General features: G+C 39.5%; 1 protein-coding gene across 1 annotated transcript in view; it reads left to right on the forward strand.

Moving 5' to 3' along the window:
- The window catches only part of ENPEP (glutamyl aminopeptidase), a 43,307-nt gene extending 22,519 nt beyond the window's left edge, over window positions 1–20,788 (forward strand). The window contains exons 9-20 of the mRNA XM_075200640.1: window positions 171–236; window positions 349–500; window positions 4,462–4,541; window positions 6,708–6,850; window positions 8,721–8,776; window positions 11,054–11,204; window positions 13,691–13,764; window positions 13,859–13,960; window positions 15,104–15,274; window positions 15,853–15,996; window positions 16,087–16,168; window positions 17,929–20,788. Coding sequence (XP_075056741.1) covers window positions 171–236; window positions 349–500; window positions 4,462–4,541; window positions 6,708–6,850; window positions 8,721–8,776; window positions 11,054–11,204; window positions 13,691–13,764; window positions 13,859–13,960; window positions 15,104–15,274; window positions 15,853–15,996; window positions 16,087–16,168; window positions 17,929–18,078 — 1,371 coding nt within the window. The 3' untranslated portion in view covers window positions 18,079–20,788. The remainder of the gene's footprint in view (window positions 1–170; window positions 237–348; window positions 501–4,461; window positions 4,542–6,707; window positions 6,851–8,720; window positions 8,777–11,053; window positions 11,205–13,690; window positions 13,765–13,858; window positions 13,961–15,103; window positions 15,275–15,852; window positions 15,997–16,086; window positions 16,169–17,928) is intronic.
- Window positions 20,789–24,067: the final 3,279 nt, after the last annotated feature.

Raw genomic sequence — 24,067 nt, forward strand, 5'->3', positions numbered from 1 at the left:
AGATTTAGTTTAATTTAGTTAATAACTGACTGTGAACCTTATATTTTCTTTGTGCTAAAATCTTAAAAATAGTTTTTCAAACCAAAGTTGTTTGCTATTGAAATATTGCATGATATCTCCCTGCTTTTAATATGATATAGAAACATAATAGTTTTCATTCTATGCATTAGAATTACCTACGGACATACCACTTTGATAATGCTAAAACAGATGACTTCTGGAATTCCCTGGGACAGGTGAGAACTATATGAAACATTTTCTTTCTGGAGAACACTGAGATATAATAATGCTTTATTATTTTGCTATGTAAATAAACTATGAAACAATATATAATAATGCTATCTTTAGGCAAGCGGTAAACCAGTCAAAGAAGTTATGGATACCTGGACTAGACAGATGGGTTACCCAGTACTTAATGTGGAGTCAGAAAATACTGTTAAACAAGAACGGTTTCTTTTGGATCCAAAAGCAGATGTAACAGAACCACCTTCTCAGTTTAAGTAAGTTTTCTAGGTTACTGTTTTGTTTATAAGAAAAAAACTCTGAATTCATATGTCAACACAATCAATTAAAAAAATGACTGTGAGAAAACTGTATTGAACTTTACCCCGGTCATAAAGCCGATATTTAGTAAATTAAATTATACTTGGTCATACCAAAACTGGATTAATGCTTTGGGGGCACGTAATAAGGCGGGAACCCTGTGGTCTGATTTTAAAAGCATAATGTCATCACTCACAAGAGGGAGTAGCTAGCTGGGGTAGCTATCAGAGACGCACCATCCTGCCATGCTGCTTAGTCCTCAGAGAACTGGTAGTGAGATACAAGCTGAAGTCAAGGTTTGGAGAAGGTAGAATAATGAGGGACGAAGCTATGATCGAAAGATTGGAGAAGGTAGAATAGTGATGTATAATCCAACAAAAAAAGTCGCCTTCAAAGCACAAACAGAGAAATCTAAAACAACACTTTGATCCTGCTCCCAAACCGACCTGATATTTTGATAACAGAACACGTATTGCCGCAGTACAAGTTACGCTGTAATACTTAAATTAGCATGGGAAAGTTTACAGACAGACACACAAAAAGCGGGAAAGAAAGTAAAATACACATGCAAAGGGGGACATGCACTCAAAGGGGGTGAACATCGGGTGGCAGAGGGAGAAAGAGGTACACATACAAAATTGGAGATAGAGGACGGAATTATATTTGTCACAAAGTGTTCGAGGGCATTCCAGAGACACTTTGCAGCAGAGATTTTAACAGAAATCTCCACACATTTTTCCTCGTGCCTCATAGAGGTGTGAGGTAAACTAAGTGAAGATTCTTACCATAGAAACGGTAAAAGTGCTCAGCCCGGTGTTCTGAGGAACATTGCGGCTAATTGAATTGGGGGAGGGGGCACTGCATAGGCCGGGAGAATGACCAATGGGAGGGATACTGCAGGATGCAGTACTCACCTTGTCTTTGGGTTTAATGTGTTTGTGCAGCACTCTGCACAGATCCAAGTGACCTCCATACCAATCAAAGGCCTGCTCACACTGTACTCGCTGGAGGAGACCACCTTGAAGCTCTTGGGTAAAAGGTTTATCCTGGAGGATCACTATTACATGTCCCTGTTATATGTGTAGCTCAGAGCAAACACTTCCGGGTAACTGCATCCGCTAATGGAGTGAGCGGCTCCCCACCCTGCTTCTTATTACTTGGGGAGCAGGAAAGAAAAGCTGAAAGTGAATTTAAAGTAGCGCTATCATGCACTCATATTTGTGTCTTTTATTAAAAAAAAAAAATGTAATCTTTTGATTTTCAGTCTGCATCAAATACATAGTATGCAAACAGGAAACAAATGGCGATATAAAGATATAACGAGTAACTCATAAACCAAAATTAACTGATAATACATCCCAGTATGTAGGCAACAGAAAGCAACAGTGAAATTCTAACTGGTAATATAAGGAACAGTAACCAAAGCGACAGGAAGGAAGGAGTGGCGGGTAAAGAAGGGGGAATGTGGGTGATGAGAGAGAGTGATGGGTAGTGAAAAACTGGGGGAGTCCAAATTATTAAAAAAGCCAGGAGTAGACTGTGAAATTAGAACAAAGGTTATCAGTGCTGCGGAACTAGTGGCGCTATATAAATAACTGATGATGATGATGATCATGCCACATGAAATTTAGTGTTGTTGAGGAGACCAATAACATATTTCATAGAGGATATAAGCCATATCCTGTTCAACAATTCTGTACTGGTGGGAGGGAGGGTTTTGTTTTCAAGCTCTTGCTATCATGTTACTTTCTTTTGTACGCAATCTTTTCGAACCAGAAGAACATTTTTAACTGCCTCTAGGAGGCATGCAAGCAGTCCCAGTGACACCCCCAGCGTGCCTTGAGCTGGTTCTGACGGGAGTACCTGGTCCTGGAGTCCCTGTGAGAAAGGTCCCCTGTGCCCGCCATCCCTCGATCTGGCTCTATGTCATACTTGGTAGACTGTGGAGAAACAGAAGAGAAAACAATGACATACAGGAAGGGAAGCAGATTAGGCTAATGGAAGTGAAATGGAACACCTCGAAGTTTGCCTGATCACCTTAACATTTAGTTTATATAAAATGAAATGGATGCAGAGAAGAATTATATTTGGCACTTAGCATGCATGGAAAGCATTATATACAGTCATGGCCAAAAGTTATGAGAATAACACAAATATTGGTTTTTATAAAGTTTGCTGTTTCAGTGTATTTAGACCTTTTTGTCAGATGTTGCTATGGTATACTGAAGTAAAATTACAAGCATTTCAAAAGTGTCAAATACTTTTATTGACAAATACATTAAGTTTATGCAAAGAGTCAATATTTGCAGTGTTGACCCTTCTTTTTGAAGACCTCTGCAATTCGCCCTGGCATGCTGTCAATCAACTTCTGGGCCACATACTGACTGATGGCCACCTATTCTTACCTAATTAATGCTTGGAGTTTGTCAAAATTTGTGGGTTTTTGTTTGTCCACCCGCCTCTTGAGGATTGTCTACAAGTTCTCAATGGGATTAAGGTCTGGGGAGTTTCCTGGACATGGACCCAAAATTTCGATGTTTTGATCCCTGAGGGACTTAGTTAGCACTTTTGCTTTATGGCAAGGTGCTCTATCATGCTGGAAAAGGCATTGTTCATCACCAAACTGTTCTTGGGTGGTTGGGAGAAGTTGCAGTTGGAGGATGTTTTGGTACCATTCTTTATTCATGGCTGTGTTCTTAGGCAAATTTGTGAGTGAGCCCACTCCCTTGGCTGAGAAGCAACTCCACACATGAATGGTCTCAGGATGTTTTACTGTCGGCAAGACACAGGACTGATGGTAGCGTTCACCTTTCCTTCTCCGGACAAGCTTTCATCCAGACGTCCCAAACAATCTGAAAGGGGATTCATCAGAGAAAATGACTTTACCACAATCCCTGTACCTTTTGCAGAATATCAATCTGTCCCTGATGTTTTTCCCTGAGAGAAGTTGCTTCTTTGCTGGCCCTCTTGACACTAGGCCATCCTCCAAAAGTTTCCGCCTCACTGTGCGTGCAAATGCACTCATCTGCATGCTGCCACTCCTGAGCAAGCTCTGCACTGGTGATGCCCCAATCCTGCAGCTGAATCAACTGTAGGATACGGTCCTGGCACTTGCTGGGCGTTCTTAGGCGCCCTGAAGTCTTCTTCACAACTATTGAACCTCTCTCCTTGAACTTCTTGGTGATCCCATAAATGGTAGGTTTAGGTGCAATCTTACTAGCAGCAATATCCATGCCTGTGAAGCCCTTTTTTGTGCAAAGCAATGATGGCCGCACGTGTTTCATGGTTAACAGAGGAAGAACAATGATTATAAGCACCACCCTTCTTTTAAAGCTTCCAGTCTCTTATTTTAACTCAATAAGAATGACAGAGTGATCTTCAGCCTTGTCCTCGTCAACACTCTCACTTGTGTTAAAGAGAGAATCACTGACCTGATGTCAGCTGGTCCTATTGTGGCAGGGCTGAAATGTAGTGGAAATGTTGTTTTGGGATAAAGATCATTGTCATGGCAAAGGGGGACTTTGAAATTAAGGGCAATTCATCTGATTACTCTTCATGACATTCTGGAGTATATGCAAATGGCCATCATAAAAGCTGAGGCAACAGACTTTGTGAAATATAATATTTGTGTAATTCTCAACACTTTTGGCCATGACTGTACTATTTTTATGACAAACAATCCAAATGCAATGCTATATGGGCCCCTAGGTTCTTTAGAAAGAGATGATCTGGCCAACGCCCAACAGAAGTATCACCTACCTGACACCTATTTAAACATTGTAAGGACCACTCATGTCATCCCTGGGGCCTCTGTGGATTCAAATGGGACATATCTTCTCATGTTGTCTGATCTATTTGGCTTTTACATGCACCTAATTATAAAGATGAAATGTAATATTTCTGTTTGTATAATTTCAGCTACAATTGGAACATCCCGGTCACATACTATGCATCTTCTAATTCTAATGACAAGTATATTTCTATCTACAATAGATCAGGTAAATGGAAGAATGGGCACGTGTAAAAGAACCCGTGTTTACGCCATAATTGCGCATGTTATCTTCTTATTCTATTTCTGGATATGCTCGTTACATTACCATACACATTTATACTTTCCCTACTTTGAATTCAAACTATGTGTAACCAAGTAAGTCTTTCTATCTTATCACACATCTGTTTAAGTAGAAGCCATTACACGTGTAGGGGGGAGAGGATGAGACCAAGCAAGGCAGATTACACATTTATAGGCACGCTCAAATTTTACTTAAACTACCTTATCCTTAAACTAACATCTTATATAACTTATATCTTTCTAAATAACACACTTACAAACGAACACTTCTTAAAAGCTACACCACATGGCCTGTGGCTCTTTCAGCTATTTATAACATAGAACTTTCTGTATTCTTAATATCACCTTGCTGCCATATACAGCAGGGACATGAGCTCTATTGTATGGTACAATCTAACTCCTAAGATATTGCTAATTGCAAAACCTTAAATTGCATTACTTCCTAAGCACACTTATATTTCTCATAAACAGTGTAACCAGCCAATGTCCTAAATAACAAAATCTACCAATGTATTTACAATAACATAGCTACAAACATTTCTAACAAAATCACATCATTACCTTGGCAATATGTAATCTGATCAACCAACCAGATACAAACACTCCATGCTGCTGTCCCAATGTATCTCCTATCATTTATAAGTTTACCATTAAACTACTAACAGTATGCAGTGTACATTTTACTCATATTTAAATCGATTTACTCATGTTCAGGAGGTTACCAGAGCCTTATTAAAGGGCTCATCTATACTTTACTGTTTTTCGAAGTCCAAATGGTGAGAGAAATCCTGTATGTGTGCCTGCTTCTAAGTCCAGTTAAGAAGAAAGCTATCTCAAAATGTGTGTGTATTTTCTAGTTCATCCCCCAATGGTAGCTGGAGCCCCAAAACAAGGTGGCTGGTCCTTAAGACATGTTAAATAAGCAACTAGCAGCTTCAAAGTATTTCAGTGTACCATATAAAGTGGGGGGTGGAAAGAAATAAGCTCTCTTGTAAATTATTTTGTGTGAAATGGAAAATGTCAAATATTATATTCTTTCTCAGCTTGATAAAGTGGCTTTAGTATATGTGCTCCTTCCTATTATATGGGTCTATGAATCCTATCTGATGACAAAACTGACAAACTCTACAATGTTGCGGGAATGAGGGACAAAATAAAATGACCCACATAGAATAGGAGATAACAAAGGCTGAAAAAGAATCACACTATGACATAGATGAGTACTCTCCCGGATTGTCCGGGAGAGTCCCGAATTTTTGGGAGTCCTCCCGGGAGAGCAGACAATTCTCCAGAATCCTGGGCACCGCTGTCAATTAAATGGAGGGGGTGGGGCTTATTGATGCCGTATGTGTCATTGTGGCCGCGCCCCCTTATTTTATTGGGCCAAATTAGTGGTGCTCGTTTGGGGGGCAGGACTAATTCCTCGAGCCCCGCCCCCACACACCCACCTGCCCCCCAGAACTCCCAGGAGAACACTTGCCAATGTTGGCAAGTATGCACTATGATACTATGATGAAGTGAGTACTTATCTCTCTCCCACCTTCTCTTTACTGAGCCTCTACCCCTGGTCGTCACGCTGCTCATGCAGTCACGTGAAGAAGCGTAATGTGACACATAGGCCAATCACAGCGCATTTTCTCCTGCAGTAACTGTATAAGGCGCTCGCCAGTAACTAACAATGGTAGCAGATGAGGTACAGGTAAGGAGAGGAAATATTGTCCCTCCTCTGTACCACAACTCCTTTCACTGTGCTTCTCATAAGTGGCCACATGAGGCATGTGACTGTATGAGTAAGGCAGGAGTACAGGAACAGCAGCGGGGGATTCAGGAGGAGAGGTCAGTCGGCATATGTAGCAGAACTGAACATAGAGTCTTGCACACATAGTCATTGTCCTGTTTGTTACCTGAAGAAAATAAGTCAGCCTTTATTGTTTAAATTAAATTATACTTCCCTTTAAATGTATTCCTCTGTACAGTACAGAGGGAAGTATATTTAAATTTAAACAGCTTTCTATGTTTTAAAAGATAAGTCCATTACATAAAGTTTTTTTATATTGTGTATGTATAATAATGACGTGTTTCTCTACTTTAGATACATCACTGGCCTTGCTCCCATATGATAGTGCTAATGTGGAATTCTTTAAAATCAATAACAAACACTTTGGATATTTTCGAGTAAATTATGAAGTTGAAACTTGGGAACAGCTAGCCACATTGTTACAGAGGAACCATGAGGTATGTACTAATGCAAACTATAGCTGGACGCATACACACTAGTGTATTCACCATATTATTATATTCTATTGCATTTATTATACTATTATGACTTGATTCTTCTATTTATATTGAAAGAAAAATAAGGATACTGGCAATCTATATAAAAAAATACAGAAATATAAAGATATATATATATAACTTTCTTGGCCAAATTTATTAACTTATATTATATTTTCAAGAAGGCTTCAGTATAAATAAGTCTTATCAGCAAGTGAAATATCATGACAAGGTCCAATTCTGCTTATTTAAGTACTTCAAATCAAATATGCCCTGGGGGTGGGAGAATGCACAACAAATTACATGGGCATGTTTAGGCTGTACATTTTTTATACACCTATCATCATCATCACCATTTATTTATATAGTGCCACTAATTCCGCAGTGCTGTACAGAGAACTCATTCACATCAGTCCCTGCCCCATTGGAGCTTACAGTCTAAATTCCCTAACATACAGACAGACAGAGACTTAGGTCAATTTTATAGCAGCCAATTAACCTACTAGTATATTTTTGGAGTGTGGGAGGAAACCGGAGCACCCGGAGAAAACCCACACAAACACGGGGAGAACATACAAACTCCACACAGATAAGGCCATGGTCGGGAGTTGAACTCATGGCCCCAGTGCTGTAAGGCAGAGGTGCTAACCACTAGGCCACCGTGCTGCCCCCACACCTATGTGTATCTTTTATATATGCTAAGTATGTGTAAAAATGTTGTGTGCAGTATTTTGACAAGAGGGTGGAACTAACTGTATGAAATCCTTTGTTAGCCCTGCATCATGTACAATGCTTCTCCTTGAATCATTTTATGTAGTTTGGGGAAAGGTCCCTTACAATCAGGGGATAGCTGGCAAAATTTAATCCAGGGGGCAATACTTGAATCAGCAGCCTATTTTAATGGGAAAAAAATGCAGGTGGCCCAGTGACCCAGACCAAGGTAGCCCACTATGGGACCGAACCGGGGGCAGTTGCCCCCCAGCCTAGCCTGCCCCTGCTTGCAATAAAAACTTGTAGGATTACCATGGTAAATCATCAAACTACCATTAAACTACATGGTAATTTGATTGTATACCAGTGTAATCCTATGCCATGATTTATAAGGGGGGATAGCAATTGACATCACTATGTATAACTCTAAAAACATGTCACCAAAATGATTCTGCTAAAAATATTTATATTAAGGATGCTAAATACATATTAAAGATAAAGTATTCATGTTTCCTCTTACTTTAACTTCCCCATAAAGTTTGGGAACATTTTTTAGGAATATCACACATTTAGTATTGTTTAACTAGTCAGACAGCCAATGATAAATAAACTAAATACTTGATTTAACATTAGTGACTAAGGGGTATATTTACTAAACTGTGAGTTTGAAAAAGTGGAGATGTTGCCTATAGCAATCAGATTCTAGCTGTCATTTTGTAGAATGTACTAAATAAATGATAACTAGAATCTGATTGGTTGCTATAGGCAGCACATGAGAAATAGTTGTTTAACTTTTTAAAAATTTAGAATGCAATCATGAATCAATGTTAATGAATTAGCAGATGAAAAGCACATTAAGGGGGTGTTTGAATCACTAGCAATGTGCCGTCGGAGCCTCGCGTGCAGTAACACATCTCTTCCCCAGAAGTGTGCACAGGAGCACATGACGTGAGGCTCCGACGGGACTAGTAATTGAATTTTCCCCTAAAAGTTGATAGGTGTAAACGAGCCCTAAATGTTTTATGATACAAAAGTTATAATTTTTTTGGAAATAATAACCCAAGGGAGAATGTTTATTATACCTGTACATTTTTTACCTTTCATTAAATGTTTATTTTAGACTTTTACTGCAGGAGATCGAGCTGGATTAATTGATGATGCTTTTGCCTTAGCAAGGTGAGTATCATGTTGTATTGTTATATTTGTTTCGATTAGTTTAATTTTGCTTTCCAAGTTTTTTTGAGTTATTTTTGCATATATAAAGAGTCATTCTGTCGGGATGAAATGTTTGATTCCAGGGCACAATTATTAATGTTCACATGTTTACTCAAATTTTCTTCAAAAACACTATTTTATGTTATAATGAAGAATTTAAAAAAGCAGCTGGAAGCTGTTGTACAGGCTTCTCGAGTACATTATTTATTACGCACCTTGATAAATGTTTAAGATGCAGGGCAGATTTTGCATGCATTTAGCAATTTGTCCATAATAAGGCAATAAGGCATTTCTGTGATGTCTCAAACCACAGGCTGATGCAAACCAATTCTCTAACTGCCAAATACAACATTTGGATAAGGGCCCCTGGGAGTCAGAATGACAGATTACTCTCACAATGACTTGTCAGAAGTTACAAAGTGCAGAGTGGGGCCTGGCATTTCTTACTAGAGTTTTGATAATTATTGCCACAAATAAGACAACAGACTGCTTGTAACAGCTTATATTTAGAATCCTATTGTATAGGATTATCATTACAGTCATTATAACAGTGGTTTGGCATTCAGACATGACAGAACAGCAACATTAGTTGCCAACATCACTTTAACAGTGTTTTAATTACTAACAAAGTGCATATATGTAGTAACTTACAACTACTAATCATTTCATTGCCTAACTGTGTCACTGTGCCACCCAGCTGAGATCGCCCCCTATCTGGATGGCAGAGGTAGAACTAGAGAGCTGTAGGCCCTGGCGTAGAGAAGCGAGCTGAGAGGAGGGAACCGGGGCCTACAGCTTACTAGTTCTGACCCTCTGCATCTGCCGTGCAACGTGCCCCATTATCTCTATGGGCCCAAGTGCACCGCACATGCTGCACCAATGGTAGTACCGCCCCTGCCAGGTGGAGTCTAAACATACCCTATGCTATGCTCCAGGCCATCTACAACTTCCTCTTCCTCAATACCTCAGAGCTCTCCTGACGATCCAGAGAGAGAGAGAGCAAAGCTTATTGAGAACACGTTGTGTTAAATGCTCTCTCCTAGGCAAATAGTGTCATAGAGTATTGCTAATTACATAGCACACAAGGCAAATAAAAAGCTTCTGTAGAACCAGTAATGTATTATACAGATACTTGAAACATAATCATAACTTCCAGGTAACATTTTAAGGCTTTTTTTTAATCTGTGTTGGATAACACAGATTTTTTTTTACAACCCCTTAATGCAATTTATTATTAATATAACTGAAATGTTAATATTCTATTTTAATAGTAGACAATAATTATATTAGTATTACATATTGGGTTTTCTACTATGGTCTGTTAATTAATTTTATTTATTTATTTTAAAATATGTGTATATTTTATTTGTTGAGAATCTCAAAAAAATGGAGTGTGTGTGTCCTTGTTTAGTGACATAAAGAGTTTTAACCAAAAGTATCTAACTATATAGTAAATACATAGCAGTTGGCATCTACTCCGAAGTTATCCTGCATTTGATTGTTGCTGGCATATTGTGTTTTCTATGTACACGTGCCTATGAGCTTGTCATGATACAATCAGGAGTATGTTTATACCCTTTCTTCTATGTCATTACTGGGACCCAGTGTACTGTATGTGTAGAATGTGCATGTTTCCCCGTGTTGACATGGGTTTTCTCCAGCTACTCTTGTTTCCTCCCAAGAGCCAAAACCATACTGTTAGGTTGTTCAGCTTCTGATTGAATTTGCCCTGGTGTATTTGTGTTTGTACAGCAGTAATTGGGCACAATATAAATGAAGATATATTAATACAAAATAATTCCATGGCTTTACCCTGTGTCAAATTATAGTCCTGTGCTATAAAGTGCTACGGAATATGCTGCCGCTATATAAATATTGTCAAAAAATATATCAAAATATCATAAAAAAATATTAGATGCTATAGTTCTGTTTTGTTCCTGTTATGATCCTTCCTCTGTTCTTTTTAGCTTATTGCCTTCTTGTGACTTTTATTTTCCCCCTGCTTCTGCCTCACTTTTTATTTACTGTTTATTCCTGTTGCACAGAGCTGGCCTTCCTGTGCCCGCCTACTCTAAAATGCTATCGCCACACTCCCTAGTGTTGAGCTACATCCTGGCATCTGCAGGATGCACTTACATAATGGGGGAAAGGGAACATCCGGGGAGCTAATAAAGCAGCCATATTGTGTATGACAATCTTGATCAATCCCTTCTATTTAACTGGTTGTCGTTTCCTCAGCGCTGAAAGGTTGGACTACAACATATCTCTTGATGTAACTAAATATCTTCAGAATGAGACAGAATATCTTCCCTGGCAGAGAGTGAACTCCGCCCTAGCCTACCTAAATGATATGCTGGAAGATGACATTACCATCTATCCTGACTTTCAGGTACGTATAGAAATACACCAAGCAGAAATATGGTGGCTACTGTTAAATATAGCTAGATGCAGCAAAGGAACAAAGCGTTAGATGAAATCCACAAAGGTGGGATTAATATTATTTTGGAAAATCATATATCTGTACAGATTTTAAGTCTCCTGCAATATATATACATAACATCACACATCTTGGTACTTCCTACATATGTGGACTGAACTGATCATGAATTTACATGGGATGTATGTGTTGGATAGATAGATAGATAGATAGATAGATAGATAGATAGATAGATAGATAGATAGATAGATAGATAGATAGATGGGATATGTTTATTTTTCTTCTTATTTGACAACTATTATTTGCCATCTAGTAGCCATCATAGTAACATGTAAGGGGTAAGTGACTGTCCATATGTATATGATCTGAATAGAATGCAGACAGTGCAAAAGTTTGACTGAAACAATAGCTAAATAGGTTCCAAAATACGAAATCAATAAATAATTGTTGCTGTGGTTTTCATAAACAACTTGTACAAATACAGAGATGTATCATTGTCATAGATATAAATGCTGAATGGGAATCCTTCCAGGTGACAAATATATGATCCTCCAGTGGATGAAAGGTTCTCTACTCAGTCATTACATTAAGTTCTAATAACAGCGTGTGTAAGCTGCACATGCGTTAGCCATGTATAAAAGCCTGTTACATGGGCATACATAATATTTTCAAGGGGCTGCAGATATATTTGTTTTGTTGGCTGAAGAAGAATCCAAATATGGGTCCCAACTCTCTGATCATTCATGAGTCTATTATTATCAAAGAAAATGTTCTGCTACCATAGGTTTAGATAGACTGTGTCACCAATCTCCCACCATGCTTTGCAAGCCTCTCATTGGCAGGCAGGGCTGGTTCTAGTCCAATTGGAGCCCAAAGCGAAACGTGCCATTTGTACTCCAACCTCGAAAAAGCCCAAAAAGAACTTCTACTAGGAACATGTATCCCTATGTATGTTAATTAGCTTAAGATGCAGTGTGTTATGAAAAGTTAATATATTGCTGTGGTGGGGGGGGGGGGGTCAGAGGTTATTTCAATGCATCAATGATCCATTGTGTTTGCAATGCATCATTATTGCATTGAAGAACTGACCCCTGACCTCCCTCCCAAGGCCTGAGCCAGAAATGTGTTGCCAGCGCTGGACATACCCGTCCGGCACCTAATTTATTTATTTTTCAAATTCTTTATTTAAAGAGGAAACAACATGAAAAGTACAACACAAGTAAATAATGAAATATTTATATAGAGGGTGTTTCCTTCACTTTTATGATTTATAAAAGAGGGTGGGAGGCAGGGAGGGAAAGAAAGGTCAGGGATAGGAAGGGGTAGAAGGGGAAGGAGGGGGGGTGGCAGACACAAGTATCGTATTACTGGAAATTAGGCAGTAAGTCTATGTAAAAACGTCTTCTACTATTGGAATCAAACTTCAACATAAGCATGGCGCTTACCCAAGGTGCACTGCACCAAGCCTGGAAGATCCAGAGATGACCCACGGTCTAAGTCCTTGGAACAGGGGGTTGAGCTGAGGTAGATAGGCAGCTATGACACTCTCGAAGATACCATGGAGCCAGCCCATATTTTGGCAAATTTATCAGATTTATTGTGGCGATAGTACATAATACTCTATATGCTTGTGATATGCCAAACATAGCTTTGCAGATCCTGCATGGAAGGAAGATTAGTGCTCTTCCAATGAATGGCTATCAGGGATTTAGCAGCCGCTAGTATATGGGAGATAAGTTTGTTGGAGGAGTCGCTTTCATCAGGTAGGTGGCGAACGAGAAGGAATGAGCAGGAGTCTTTAGTCACCTGTTGTTCTGAGATGGAGTTAATGAGCAAGAGGACCATGATCCAGAAGGGACCTATGCAGGAGCAATTCCACCAAGCATGGAGCATTGTTCCCCTTTGACTACACTCCCACCAACAGCTCAGAGTGGACATAGGAAATGTTCTGGATAGCTTGTCAGAGGTATAGTCCACTAGTAGTACAGTTTATAGGCCATTTCCTTGATTAGCGTGGAGATTGAGCTGTTGGCAATCCCCTCCCTGACCTCCCAACAAGAATAGCCACCTAAGCATTTACATTTTTACATAATTAAATAAAATTGTGAACTGAACGCGGTGGTAGTCCCAGCTTGCTGCACCCCCTGGAGGCCGATTAGTCAGACAGTGGCGTGAGCTGATACTGTTGGCAGGACACATTAGGACATTTATTTGCGCAACAACTGGAAAGTCACAGGTTGCCTACCACATCTTAGAGTTTGTGTTTAAGAGAGTGCTAATACACAGAGCTGATATACTTTTGAAGGAATGTGTATAGGGCTGCCATAATAGAATACCAAATTGCCATGGAATTTCATGTTTTACAGTGACAATTGCCATATTTCACGAGACAAGTTATAGACTGAAATATCCATGATCATGTATGTGTTATATTTCAGGAGTATTTACGCAAACAAGTTAAACAAATCACCAATAAACTTGGATGGGACGATGATGGCTCTGATGTGGAGAAGTATGTATATGCTAAAATAGTAAAAATGCAGCTTGTAAATTGCTGTACTTAAGGATGACACATGTCACTCATTTGAAAAAATGTCCATTTTCAGGCTCCTCCGATCTCTTGTATTGGCACTTGCTTGCAAGATGGAAGACCCCGATGCACTAAGCAATGCATTACTTCGTTTCAATGAATGGAAACAAGGGAACAGGTAATCGTGCACAGATAAAGAGTACAATCCTTAGGTACATTTTGCCAGAAAATAAAGTATTGACTTATCCCAACTCTGTGCACCAGGGCATCAATGTGTCAGGAATGAATACTTGTTTCTGGCCTGAGGGCCACATTGGGAGAGAGTACTCGTTTGGCCCACAATTAAACTTAAAAATGTAAAATAGATAGAATTAACTATAGGAAAATAGGAATGTCTATGCAGTTTTGTCATACCTGTCAACAGTGTGAAGATGCCCCCTGGGGGAACATGAACATGTCATATAAAGGGAGTGCTATGTCATGTAGTGGAGATGGACTATGACCCCTCACCCATAACACATTTATCCCCCCTTCTTCCTCCCAACACCTCACCAGTAGCACTTATACCCAGCACATATCAGTGCATTTAACTGGAATAATAAAATAAACACTTGAGTCAATGGAATTCACTAAACAGGGTTCCAAACTGTTGTGGTTCCTGACTTAATAAGGAAATTGACATGATGCTAAGATGTATATATAAATATTTTGGTCAGGCCAACAAGTTGGGTACTTCGGTGAGACGTGATTGTTAGGGCATGTTTGTCAGGATGTAGATAGACTGCTCAGCTTGCTGATGAGTTGCAAGGAACAGTGGATAAGATGATGTTGGCATAAAAAGGGTTTTTGACTTCCTCCCATGGCAATGTAAATGTGATAGCGGCCAATTAACCTACCAGTATGTTTTTGGAGTGTACATAGGGAGAACATACAAACTCCACACAGGTAAGGCCATGGTCGGGAATTGAACTCATGACCCCAGTGCTGTAAGGCAGAAGTGCTAACCACTTAGCCACCATGCTGCCCTAGGCCTGGTAGTAGTAGGTCAGGTTCACAGGCATTATGTGAGATTATTGCCATTCATGAATAGGATTACAGGATAACTTTGGGAAGGGATCTCAGGACAGAAATATAAACAATGACTTGAGGTAAGCCATAAAATGCATAATTATACATTTATAGAAGCTATGGAAATTGCTGCCAAAGGAACTTTTTCTACATTCATTTAATATTTACATTGGCTAAATAAAAGGAAAACGGTATCAGCGTGTCTCTAAACAGAATCCTCACAAATGCATTGTTTGTACATTTCATTTCCTAGCATTCCAGTCAATCTCAGGCAGCTGGTGTACCGCTATGGGATGAAGCAGTCCAATGATGAAGCCTCTTGGGATTTCATGTTTCAGAAGTATATGGAAACCTCATTAGCTCAAGAAAAAGAAAAACTACTTCAGGGACTAGCATCGGCAAACAGCATCCCACTTCTGGACAGGTCAGTTGAGAAATTTTACTCCTGCCTTGAATTTTTTTAAATTGCATTTATCCATCAACTATTACTGATTCTATATGTAGTCAGGGCCGGATTAACGGAATGGAGGCCCCTGGGCTAAGGGGGCCCCCATTCCCCCGTGAGGACCCCCCCCCCCCCGTTAGCAGACTGGCCCCCCTGTTAGCTGACCGCCCCCCCCCAAGCGCTTACCTTCTCCTGACACTGCAGTCCTCCTTCCGCGGCGCGCTGTAAGCTGCTTACTGAGGAGATCTCGTGACACTCTCGCGAGATCTCCTCAGTAAGGAGATTACTGAGCGCCGGAGAAGGAGGACTGCAGTGACAGAGCTCAGCATTGATCGGGCCGGGGGCGCCCCCGCCCCTGTCCCGATCAATAATTCTGCTGAGCTCTGTTAAGGGCCCCCTGGATGCCCGAGGCGCCTGGGCTGTAGCCCAGTTAGACCTCGGGTTAATCCGGCCCTGTATGTAGTACTGTGCTGTTTATCTACCTGTCATTCCTTTTATTCTCAGCCTGCATATATGATTATAAAATAGATACAATTTAACTTTCTTTTTTTTCTTAGGTATCTTAAATACATTTACAACACCAGTCTTATTAAGAGCCAGGACGCCCTGAATGTAATATATTACATATCTGTGTACAGCAAGACTGGAAAACAGATGGCTTGGGACTGGTCACGGATTAACTGGAACTATCTAGTGGACAGGTATTGTACTGTTGTAGTTTGTCTGTGAGTTTTTGTGTCATCAGATATTCTTCTTGTTTCATTGAAAAACAACATTATATTTTCTCATAGATATACTATCAATGACAGAAACCTTGGCCGTTTACTTTTAAGAATATCAGGAACATTCAATACAGACTCCCAACTGTGGCAGGTAGGTCATGTACTGAGGCAATAATTATTATATAATGTTGCCCCACTTGGACTGAACCAGGTGCTAAGTGACAAATTTGGCCAGTAAGCGTTTGGTGGATGATCATGCATAGAGGCAGATGTCAATAGCACGCTCCAATGTCGGGTACAGTTTTCAATATCTTTGGCAAGCAAAATGAGTTTGTGACCAACATAAAACACTTGTACCAGCAAAGACTAGTGGATTACTGCAAGAAATCATGTCTACTGCATTGGAATTATGTAGGCACAGTGCTGACCTCCTTCCAGTAAGTAAACCAATTATCATGTTCTATTATTCTTGTAAGAATAAATCATAAGATGATGGTGTGTTAAAAACTGGTTTAAACATTATGTGGCTTTTCAATTGTTTCAGGCATGCTGGGACTTTTTTTAGTTAAGTACATTTTAAACACAGTTTCATTTGATTCGTCAGCCCAAAGCTAAAACGCCTTGCTTGCCTGCTGAATTTGTCTACTCCTGTACAGTGCCAGTGGCAAAGGAGACCAAGGGGTAAATGTATTAACCTCCAGTTTCTTCAACTCCCACGAGTTCGGCGTCTTCGACGCTTAAATTTAAAGCGGCGCTGCCTTGTAAAGGGAAGTTTCCCTTTACAAGGCAGCGCCGCTTTAAATTTAAGCGCCGAGGACGCCGAACTCGCGGGAGTTGAAGAAACCGGAGGTTAATACATTTACCCCCAAGTGGTAAATGTATCAAGCTGCAACATCAAGTACTGAAGTAAACCAGGAGGCAAAGTTTGCTATGTGCAACATACTTATAATAATACCATATTCCCAACGTTTCATATTCATTCCCAGGGACTCATTACTGAGGGGAGAAGGATACAAAAACATGTGCTACTGACTTGGTCAATCTTGTGAAACTACAAGGTGTTAAACATAAAGTTAAGAGGCTTTAAGGGGGGTACACACCTATGCAATCACTGTGCAGATCACATGATTCTCGACCGTTTGTGCAGATATGTACGCTCCCGCTCATTTTTCCTCACATCCCATAGAGGAGGAGCAATTAGCAGAGATTCCCTACTGTAAAGTCGGCAACATGTGCAGCCGGACATCGCAGTGATGTCCAGTGGCACATTGCAGCCAATTGAATCTCCTCAAAGTGTTCTATTTCAAACTTCTCATGTCTAAGCTTGAGATTATAGTTAAGAACTTAGAAGAATTATGCATTATCTGCTCTTGAATTATAACCTGGTATATTTTTTGCAGTCGCCATAATGGGGTCATAAATGGACAGGTAAAATGGTAGAGGCTATGTGCGTTATTTAGCTTAAATGAACTCCTTGGAGCGGTAGATGTACATCTTGGCTGCTCCAAGTCATGAGGAACATTTACTTAATCAGTAATGTTTGGGCTTTTATAATGTTTTAGTTACATTGGTGTATGTGAGTATATGAAGTCATGATTTTGTATAAAGTGCGCCTAAATGGAGCAAAAGGCATCTGATAAATGATACCTCATAGAACGTGTAAATTAGCTCATTTTGTGCATCTGAATAGGATCTGCTAGCAACCTCTAAACCAGCAATGCCTCCCAAAATGTGGAGTGTCTGGCCCCAAAATTTAAATGTAATTGTTTTTATGCTCTTTCTTTTGATTTGATGAAAGAATAACCTAAAAAATTGTAAAATGTTTATAAAATGTTTGAATTTCTGTTGCTTGTTCTTTGACTAACGAACTATTTATGGGTATAGAGCTCACTTACCTTTTTTTTTTCCTAGATGAATAACTTCTTTGAGCGATATCCAGATGCTGGGGCAGGAGTGACCCCAAGAAAGCAAGCGCTTGAAACTGTCAGAAACAACATTGAATGGGTTGCAGCTAACAAAAACGGCATCAAATCCTGGCTGGAAGCAAATGTGGTTCCCTAATTTATACCACCGCCATGAACATTTTAAGGGGATCTATCTACAATTTTGCATAGTTATAATTATCTTGAAGTACAATACTTTGGTGAGCCTGATGCTTACCTCTCAAGATTTCAAAAAGAAAACAAATCAGAGCAATATAGTCCCTGACAACCCACAGAGACGCCCAGGCCATCATTTAGCTGTGCCCATGCCCCAATCCTCATCATCATCATCATCATTTATTTATATAGCGCCACTAATTCCGCAGCACTGTACAGAGAACTCATTCACATCAGTCCCTGCCCCATTGGGGCTTACAGTCTAAATTCCCTAACACACACACACACAGAGAGACAGAGACTAGGGTCAATTTTGATAGGAGCCAATTAACCTACCAGTTTGCTTTTGGAGTGTGGGAGGAAACTGGAGCACCTGGAGGAAACCCATGCAAACACAGGGAGAACATACAAACTCCTCACAGATAAGGTCATGGTTGGGAATTGAACTCATGACCCCAGTGCTGTGAGGCAGAAGTGCTAACCACTAGGCCACTGTGCTGCCCAGCAATCCTACAGGTCACTCCCTTTTTACCTGACTGATGGTAGTACTACGTTTTTTTTGTCATGCTTTTAAGAATTTCACCTGCTGCAGTTCTTAGTTTATGGCAGTGGGTTACTAAAGTCCTAACTGTCCACCATTTTGTTAGATCTGTGTCGGCCTTCACTCTCTGTCCATAAGGTATGAGGGAAATGAAAAAGTGACTTGTTTTCTCCCCAAACCTGAATGTACAGGATGGAGGCTAGCACTTATGCAACTAGTTGGCAGAAAGTTACAACTTTAATAAATCACCCATTTTAGCTCAAAGGCCCCTTCAGTAAGTTTCAGAGAAATGTTGCTTTCAGTCCATTGCAGAAAACAATGGGCAGTCTTGTTCTATGCTTACATTGGAAGAGATTATATCAGGAACATACCACTGTTGTGCTGTAACAAGGCTCTGATAGACATAACATAGACCCCTTCTGTTTTGTAGCCCATGAGGTACCACCAAGGTGTTAGAATTGCTAGTTATATTCACAAACACAGAGAAGTATTTCATTAATTATGTGAAGAAAGTAAATGTTTATTATGTGTAACACTGCACTATAAAACATACGACAAAATGGAAAGATATTTGATTTAGTCAGGAAATTTTGAAGGGCAATAATAAATAAGGAATTCATTGAAAAAAAAACATATTTTTATATGTACATATGTCTTTTATAGTATACACTGTTCATGACCAAATGTTAATGGTAATTTGTGATAGGAATGATAAAGGCAACATTTCAGTTGCTACCTCAGGCAGCAGAATAAGTAGGACCAGTCCTAGCTAAAACACCATAATCTCTATAATAACTCCCCTTAAAGATCACTTTCAATTGTAATCTCATCTAAGCACTGTTGCTTGAAATCTCTTAGCGTTCCGTAAAGATGTATGTATTTTTCATATTATAGTGGGAGTATTTAATTATCAGATCTTAATCTTTTTTAATAACATCTGTTTACTTTAATTTGACTACATTGACTAATGAACTGATGTCCATAGTTCTTTGTGAACTGATATGATGAATGTTGGTTCGGCATCCAAAATGGCTGCCTCCACTATGTGTGAGTGATTAGTACACTTTTACGGAGATGTTCACCCATAGAGTTACTTTACCAGTTAACTTCTCTGACCTAGATACAAGAAATGCAGGTAGATGATAACTGAGACTGTCATTCAGGAGATAGTTGGTTGACTCTCCTTCCGCTTATAGAAGAAGAGAGAAACATTTGAAACACTGCCCTATTGACGCAGTGTGTGAGGTGTCTATAACAGGGACTGGTCAGTGCTCTACACATATTACATACTGCAATGTGTCCTAAAGAACTTCAAAATAATTCCTTCAGAGGGATCAGGTACACTATTGGCTGGAGAGATAACAACTTTAACCCTTAGTAGGTATGTGCCTGATTCATGAACAAGCATATGAGTTTAAGGTCGTTTGGCTTTATGTGCCTCACTCGTCATTAGCAACTGTAACCACGCCAGCTCCCCCTCACACCGAAACACTCCTGTTGACACCAATCACCTTTTCCTCTTGCCATAATTACATTAGAAGTGGAAGCTGGCTGCCTGCATAAAGGTACCAGCAAGTAGAAGTATTCCCTCCTCCTTTATCTCCTCGTTCTGCTCACGCTGTCAGTATCCACTCAGCTAATTTAATGATGGCAGGAGGAAGTGTAGGCAGATAAGTGTCAGACTGTAATCCCTCGTGCAATCAAAAGGGGCAAATGCTACTGGGGGTTCAGAATGGGAGCAGAAGCAGACTGGAATGTGAGGAGAGAACATCTAGTGTTTTCTGGAACAAGGTTCGCACCACACAAGAAGAGCGCCCTGATAACAGTGTATTGCCCACAAATATATTACATGTGCAGCTTTTACACTAAAGGGGATATTAATTATGTGATGTTATGCTCTTTGAAAGCCATCCGTGTTAATTCACCAATATATGCTTTATTGTAAAATCAAAGGACAATGTCATCGTACTGATTTTATTATATAAATTAATTGTATATCATTTAAAGTTTGCTGCAGAAACACTTGTTTTTTGTATATTTAATATGTTATTTGTGAAATGTCATAAATCTGCACTTATCTAAATGTTTTCACAAACCTTAGTATCATCTTGTGACCAATAGAATTTTTTAACTCACCAAATATGTCCTTGAATCATAAAAAACACTGTATTAAAATTTTTCAATAACCACAAATTCTTGAGACATTTATGTTTAATGATACAAGTGACCTTGTCATTGCCTGATGTGAATTTATAATTGAAAGCATTATTCAATTATGGTGTTATGTTGTAATGAAAATTTCAGCTGCTGTTGGGGTGTGGCTGGACATAAGTGTAAATGTTACATAGGGGGCTTGATGGGAGAACTGAGCAGTGTGTGTGTATCGGTACATGTAAATATGTAGTATGTCTAACATGTGCACAGTGTGTTGATATATTTGGGTTTGCCTATACTGGCCTTATTTTTAGAATTGTGTTGGAACGATGGAATATGAGCCAACAGAGGAAATAAACTGAAATGGAATTACTGGTGGCAATGGATCAATGTATCCCTATGGTGTGCTACAAGTGTCTAACTACCAACATTGATCATTGGGAAATTGGGACAAACTGGGCCACACCACAATCTGTGATTGCTGCATTCCTGCTGTTACACTACATAATGAGGTTCATTATGGGTCTTTATGAACCAAGAAAAATGTGAGCTCATTGCATGTAATTTATGCTCAAATGTGCCCATTTGACTGCTGACCGTGTTCTCAGATGTACACCATTTGTGGTACCATGGTTGGTCGTAGAACTGCTCATGCTGGAAAATGTGTTGCTTCAAAGTTCTGTTTCTTGCAACCCCACTGATATCTTAAATATGTTCCATTTAGACTTATGTTGTTAACATGTTACATTTGTACATTTTAATCTTACATTGCTAGATTTGCTTGCATGTAATTGTGCATTCGAAAGTAATGGTAAATTACCAATATCTGGCACCCCTGAAGACATATAAAATAGTGTTTTTTACATCAAAAAGACTTCTGGCTCCTGCTAAACTAGAATAAGCCCTAAATGCAAACCACTTGCAGGTCATTTCACCATCTCCTACTGCAATACAATATCTAATTTTTGGATGAGAGATGTATTATGAGCAAAATTGTAATAATTGTGCAATATACCGAAAGAAAACATTTTATTATTATCAATGATTTGTAAGGTGCCACTCTCAAGGCATTCATAAAATGGGGACAGGCAAGACAGACAAAATAAATGCGCAGTTTGTTAGGTAGAAAATGAACTAGGAATGGCATCACAAAGGCAATTGGAGTAATGGGTGCTCAGGAGAATTTTATTTTATTCTCAATGTTATGTAGCATGTATGGCATGGAGAGGGATAACAGCATTTTAGAAAATAAGATAGACCAAGGTGGGCCTCACCCAGAAGTGAAATCGTTTGCAAGGATAATAGATATTTGTTATTTTCAACATTAGAGAGCACATGTGACACAGCATGGAGGATCAGCAGCAACAATATTAAAACCTCATTAGACAGATAGCATTGGCATAAATGGTCAATTTAGAAAAGAAGATAGACCAAAGTGGGTCAAGCTCAGAAGTGAAATGGTTTGAAAAGACAATGGATATATTTGCTATTCTCAACATTAGGCAGCACATGTGACACAGTATGAAGGGACAGCAGTGGCAATAATAAAAGCTTATTCGATGGATAACAGCAACATAAATGGTTATTTTAGAAAAGAAGATAGACCAAGGTGGGTTGAACACAGAAGTGAAATGGTTTGAGAAAGACAATGGATGTATTTGTTATTCTCAACATGTGTGTCACATTGAAGAGAGACGGCAGCGACAGTAATAAATTGTAATTTTAGAAAAGAAGACATGCCAAGATAGCCAAAGCCCAAAAAACCTTACGGATTCTCCAGTGTGCTGGAGTAAGGTAACATGTTCTTCCTCTCATGGCTTGATGTGTAGGTCATGATGACTTGTTGTCACTGACGTGTGTAATTCAACTTTGTTACTTCCTCTTCCTTCAGTTAGTGGCATGGCAGATAATATTTCTTTAGAAGCTGCTGCAATGTTCCACATGCAGCCGCTGAATGTCGAAAAACGGCCAAAATTTTTTACAGGCCACAGACAGAATCTCTTGTACAGAATTAGTTTTTTTAAGAAATTCTGAACAGCCTAGTTAATTGTGTGTGCAACGTATTGTAAGTGTTGGAATTCATCTAGTCGTAATGCACATACAATGTTTGTTCTGTATCGGCAATGGGGAATCCTGGGGACAGTCTTAGCAAGATGAGCCATTTTGCTATGACATTCCTGAGTTTTTCCAACAGACAGACATTGATATGCTTTCTATTGAAGCCAGCGACACAGTGATACAGAAAGTAGCTTGCTGATGTCTGAGTGCTACATGTGAGTCTCACACAGTCAGTTTTGACTTGTTTTCAGATCTGAATATGCCCAAGGATGCATAATTTCCTCTTTCTTTGCACAGAGACTTGACATGCCAGTCGGTACATGTTGTGATTGGTTGCAGTGCTCACTTAAAGCTAAGGGGCTGGATGCACATAAAGTAATGCAAATAGAGAACCGGAACTTAATATAATATAGCTGTAAGGCTAGTGATTTAAGCTAGAGAGGTCAATACTAAATCATCTAATCAGAAGCAGATAAATAGTGCTGATGGTCATCATCATAACCCCATCATCAGCCATATCCCCAGCCCTCCAGCGCCTGCATGAAATACGCCTCCTAAAAGGAGTATCTGGAGGTGAGTACACCTCTAACTGGGATGCAATGACATAAACTTACCCTTACTGTACTCAACCTACATTTGGCCGCCTTTGCATCAAGTCCGCCTTCCCAGGCCTAAAGAACGCAACGATATACAAGCAATATACAAAAATCTATATGGACACATTTTTGGTGTACACAAATTGATGTATGTTCTATATGAGTAAATGAGAAAACGTTAAAGGGCTATGTCTGCCTGTGTAATATAATCCATTTAATCATAAAATAACTATTTGCTGAAATACTTATACATGGGGTATCCTTATTACAACGTGTGATGGCAGTGGATGAGTGGTTCAGGCACCAAAATGGTAAGAATTAGGTACAGAATGTGCTTCGGCTGCCAGCGATTTACAGCTGTCATAATCATTCATTTTTGGCATTTAAATGTTCAGAGCAAGTCTGCCCTGGAATTTATGTCATTTTTCCTCACATCCTATTAATCTAATCTGTGATCAGATCCCCCTCCTGCATCTATAACACTTCATCTTTTACTCCAGATTAGCATGTGGCCAGTGCTTCATTTGTAGAAAAAAGATGTAGACCTCAGCTAAAAGAGTGGAAGTCAGAAACCCAAGACAAGGGCATTAAAAAATGATCTT

The sequence above is a fragment of the Mixophyes fleayi genome, chromosome 1 (assembly GCF_038048845.1).
Source record: "Mixophyes fleayi isolate aMixFle1 chromosome 1, aMixFle1.hap1, whole genome shotgun sequence".
In the NCBI taxonomy this organism is placed as follows: Eukaryota; Metazoa; Chordata; class Amphibia; order Anura; family Limnodynastidae; genus Mixophyes; species Mixophyes fleayi.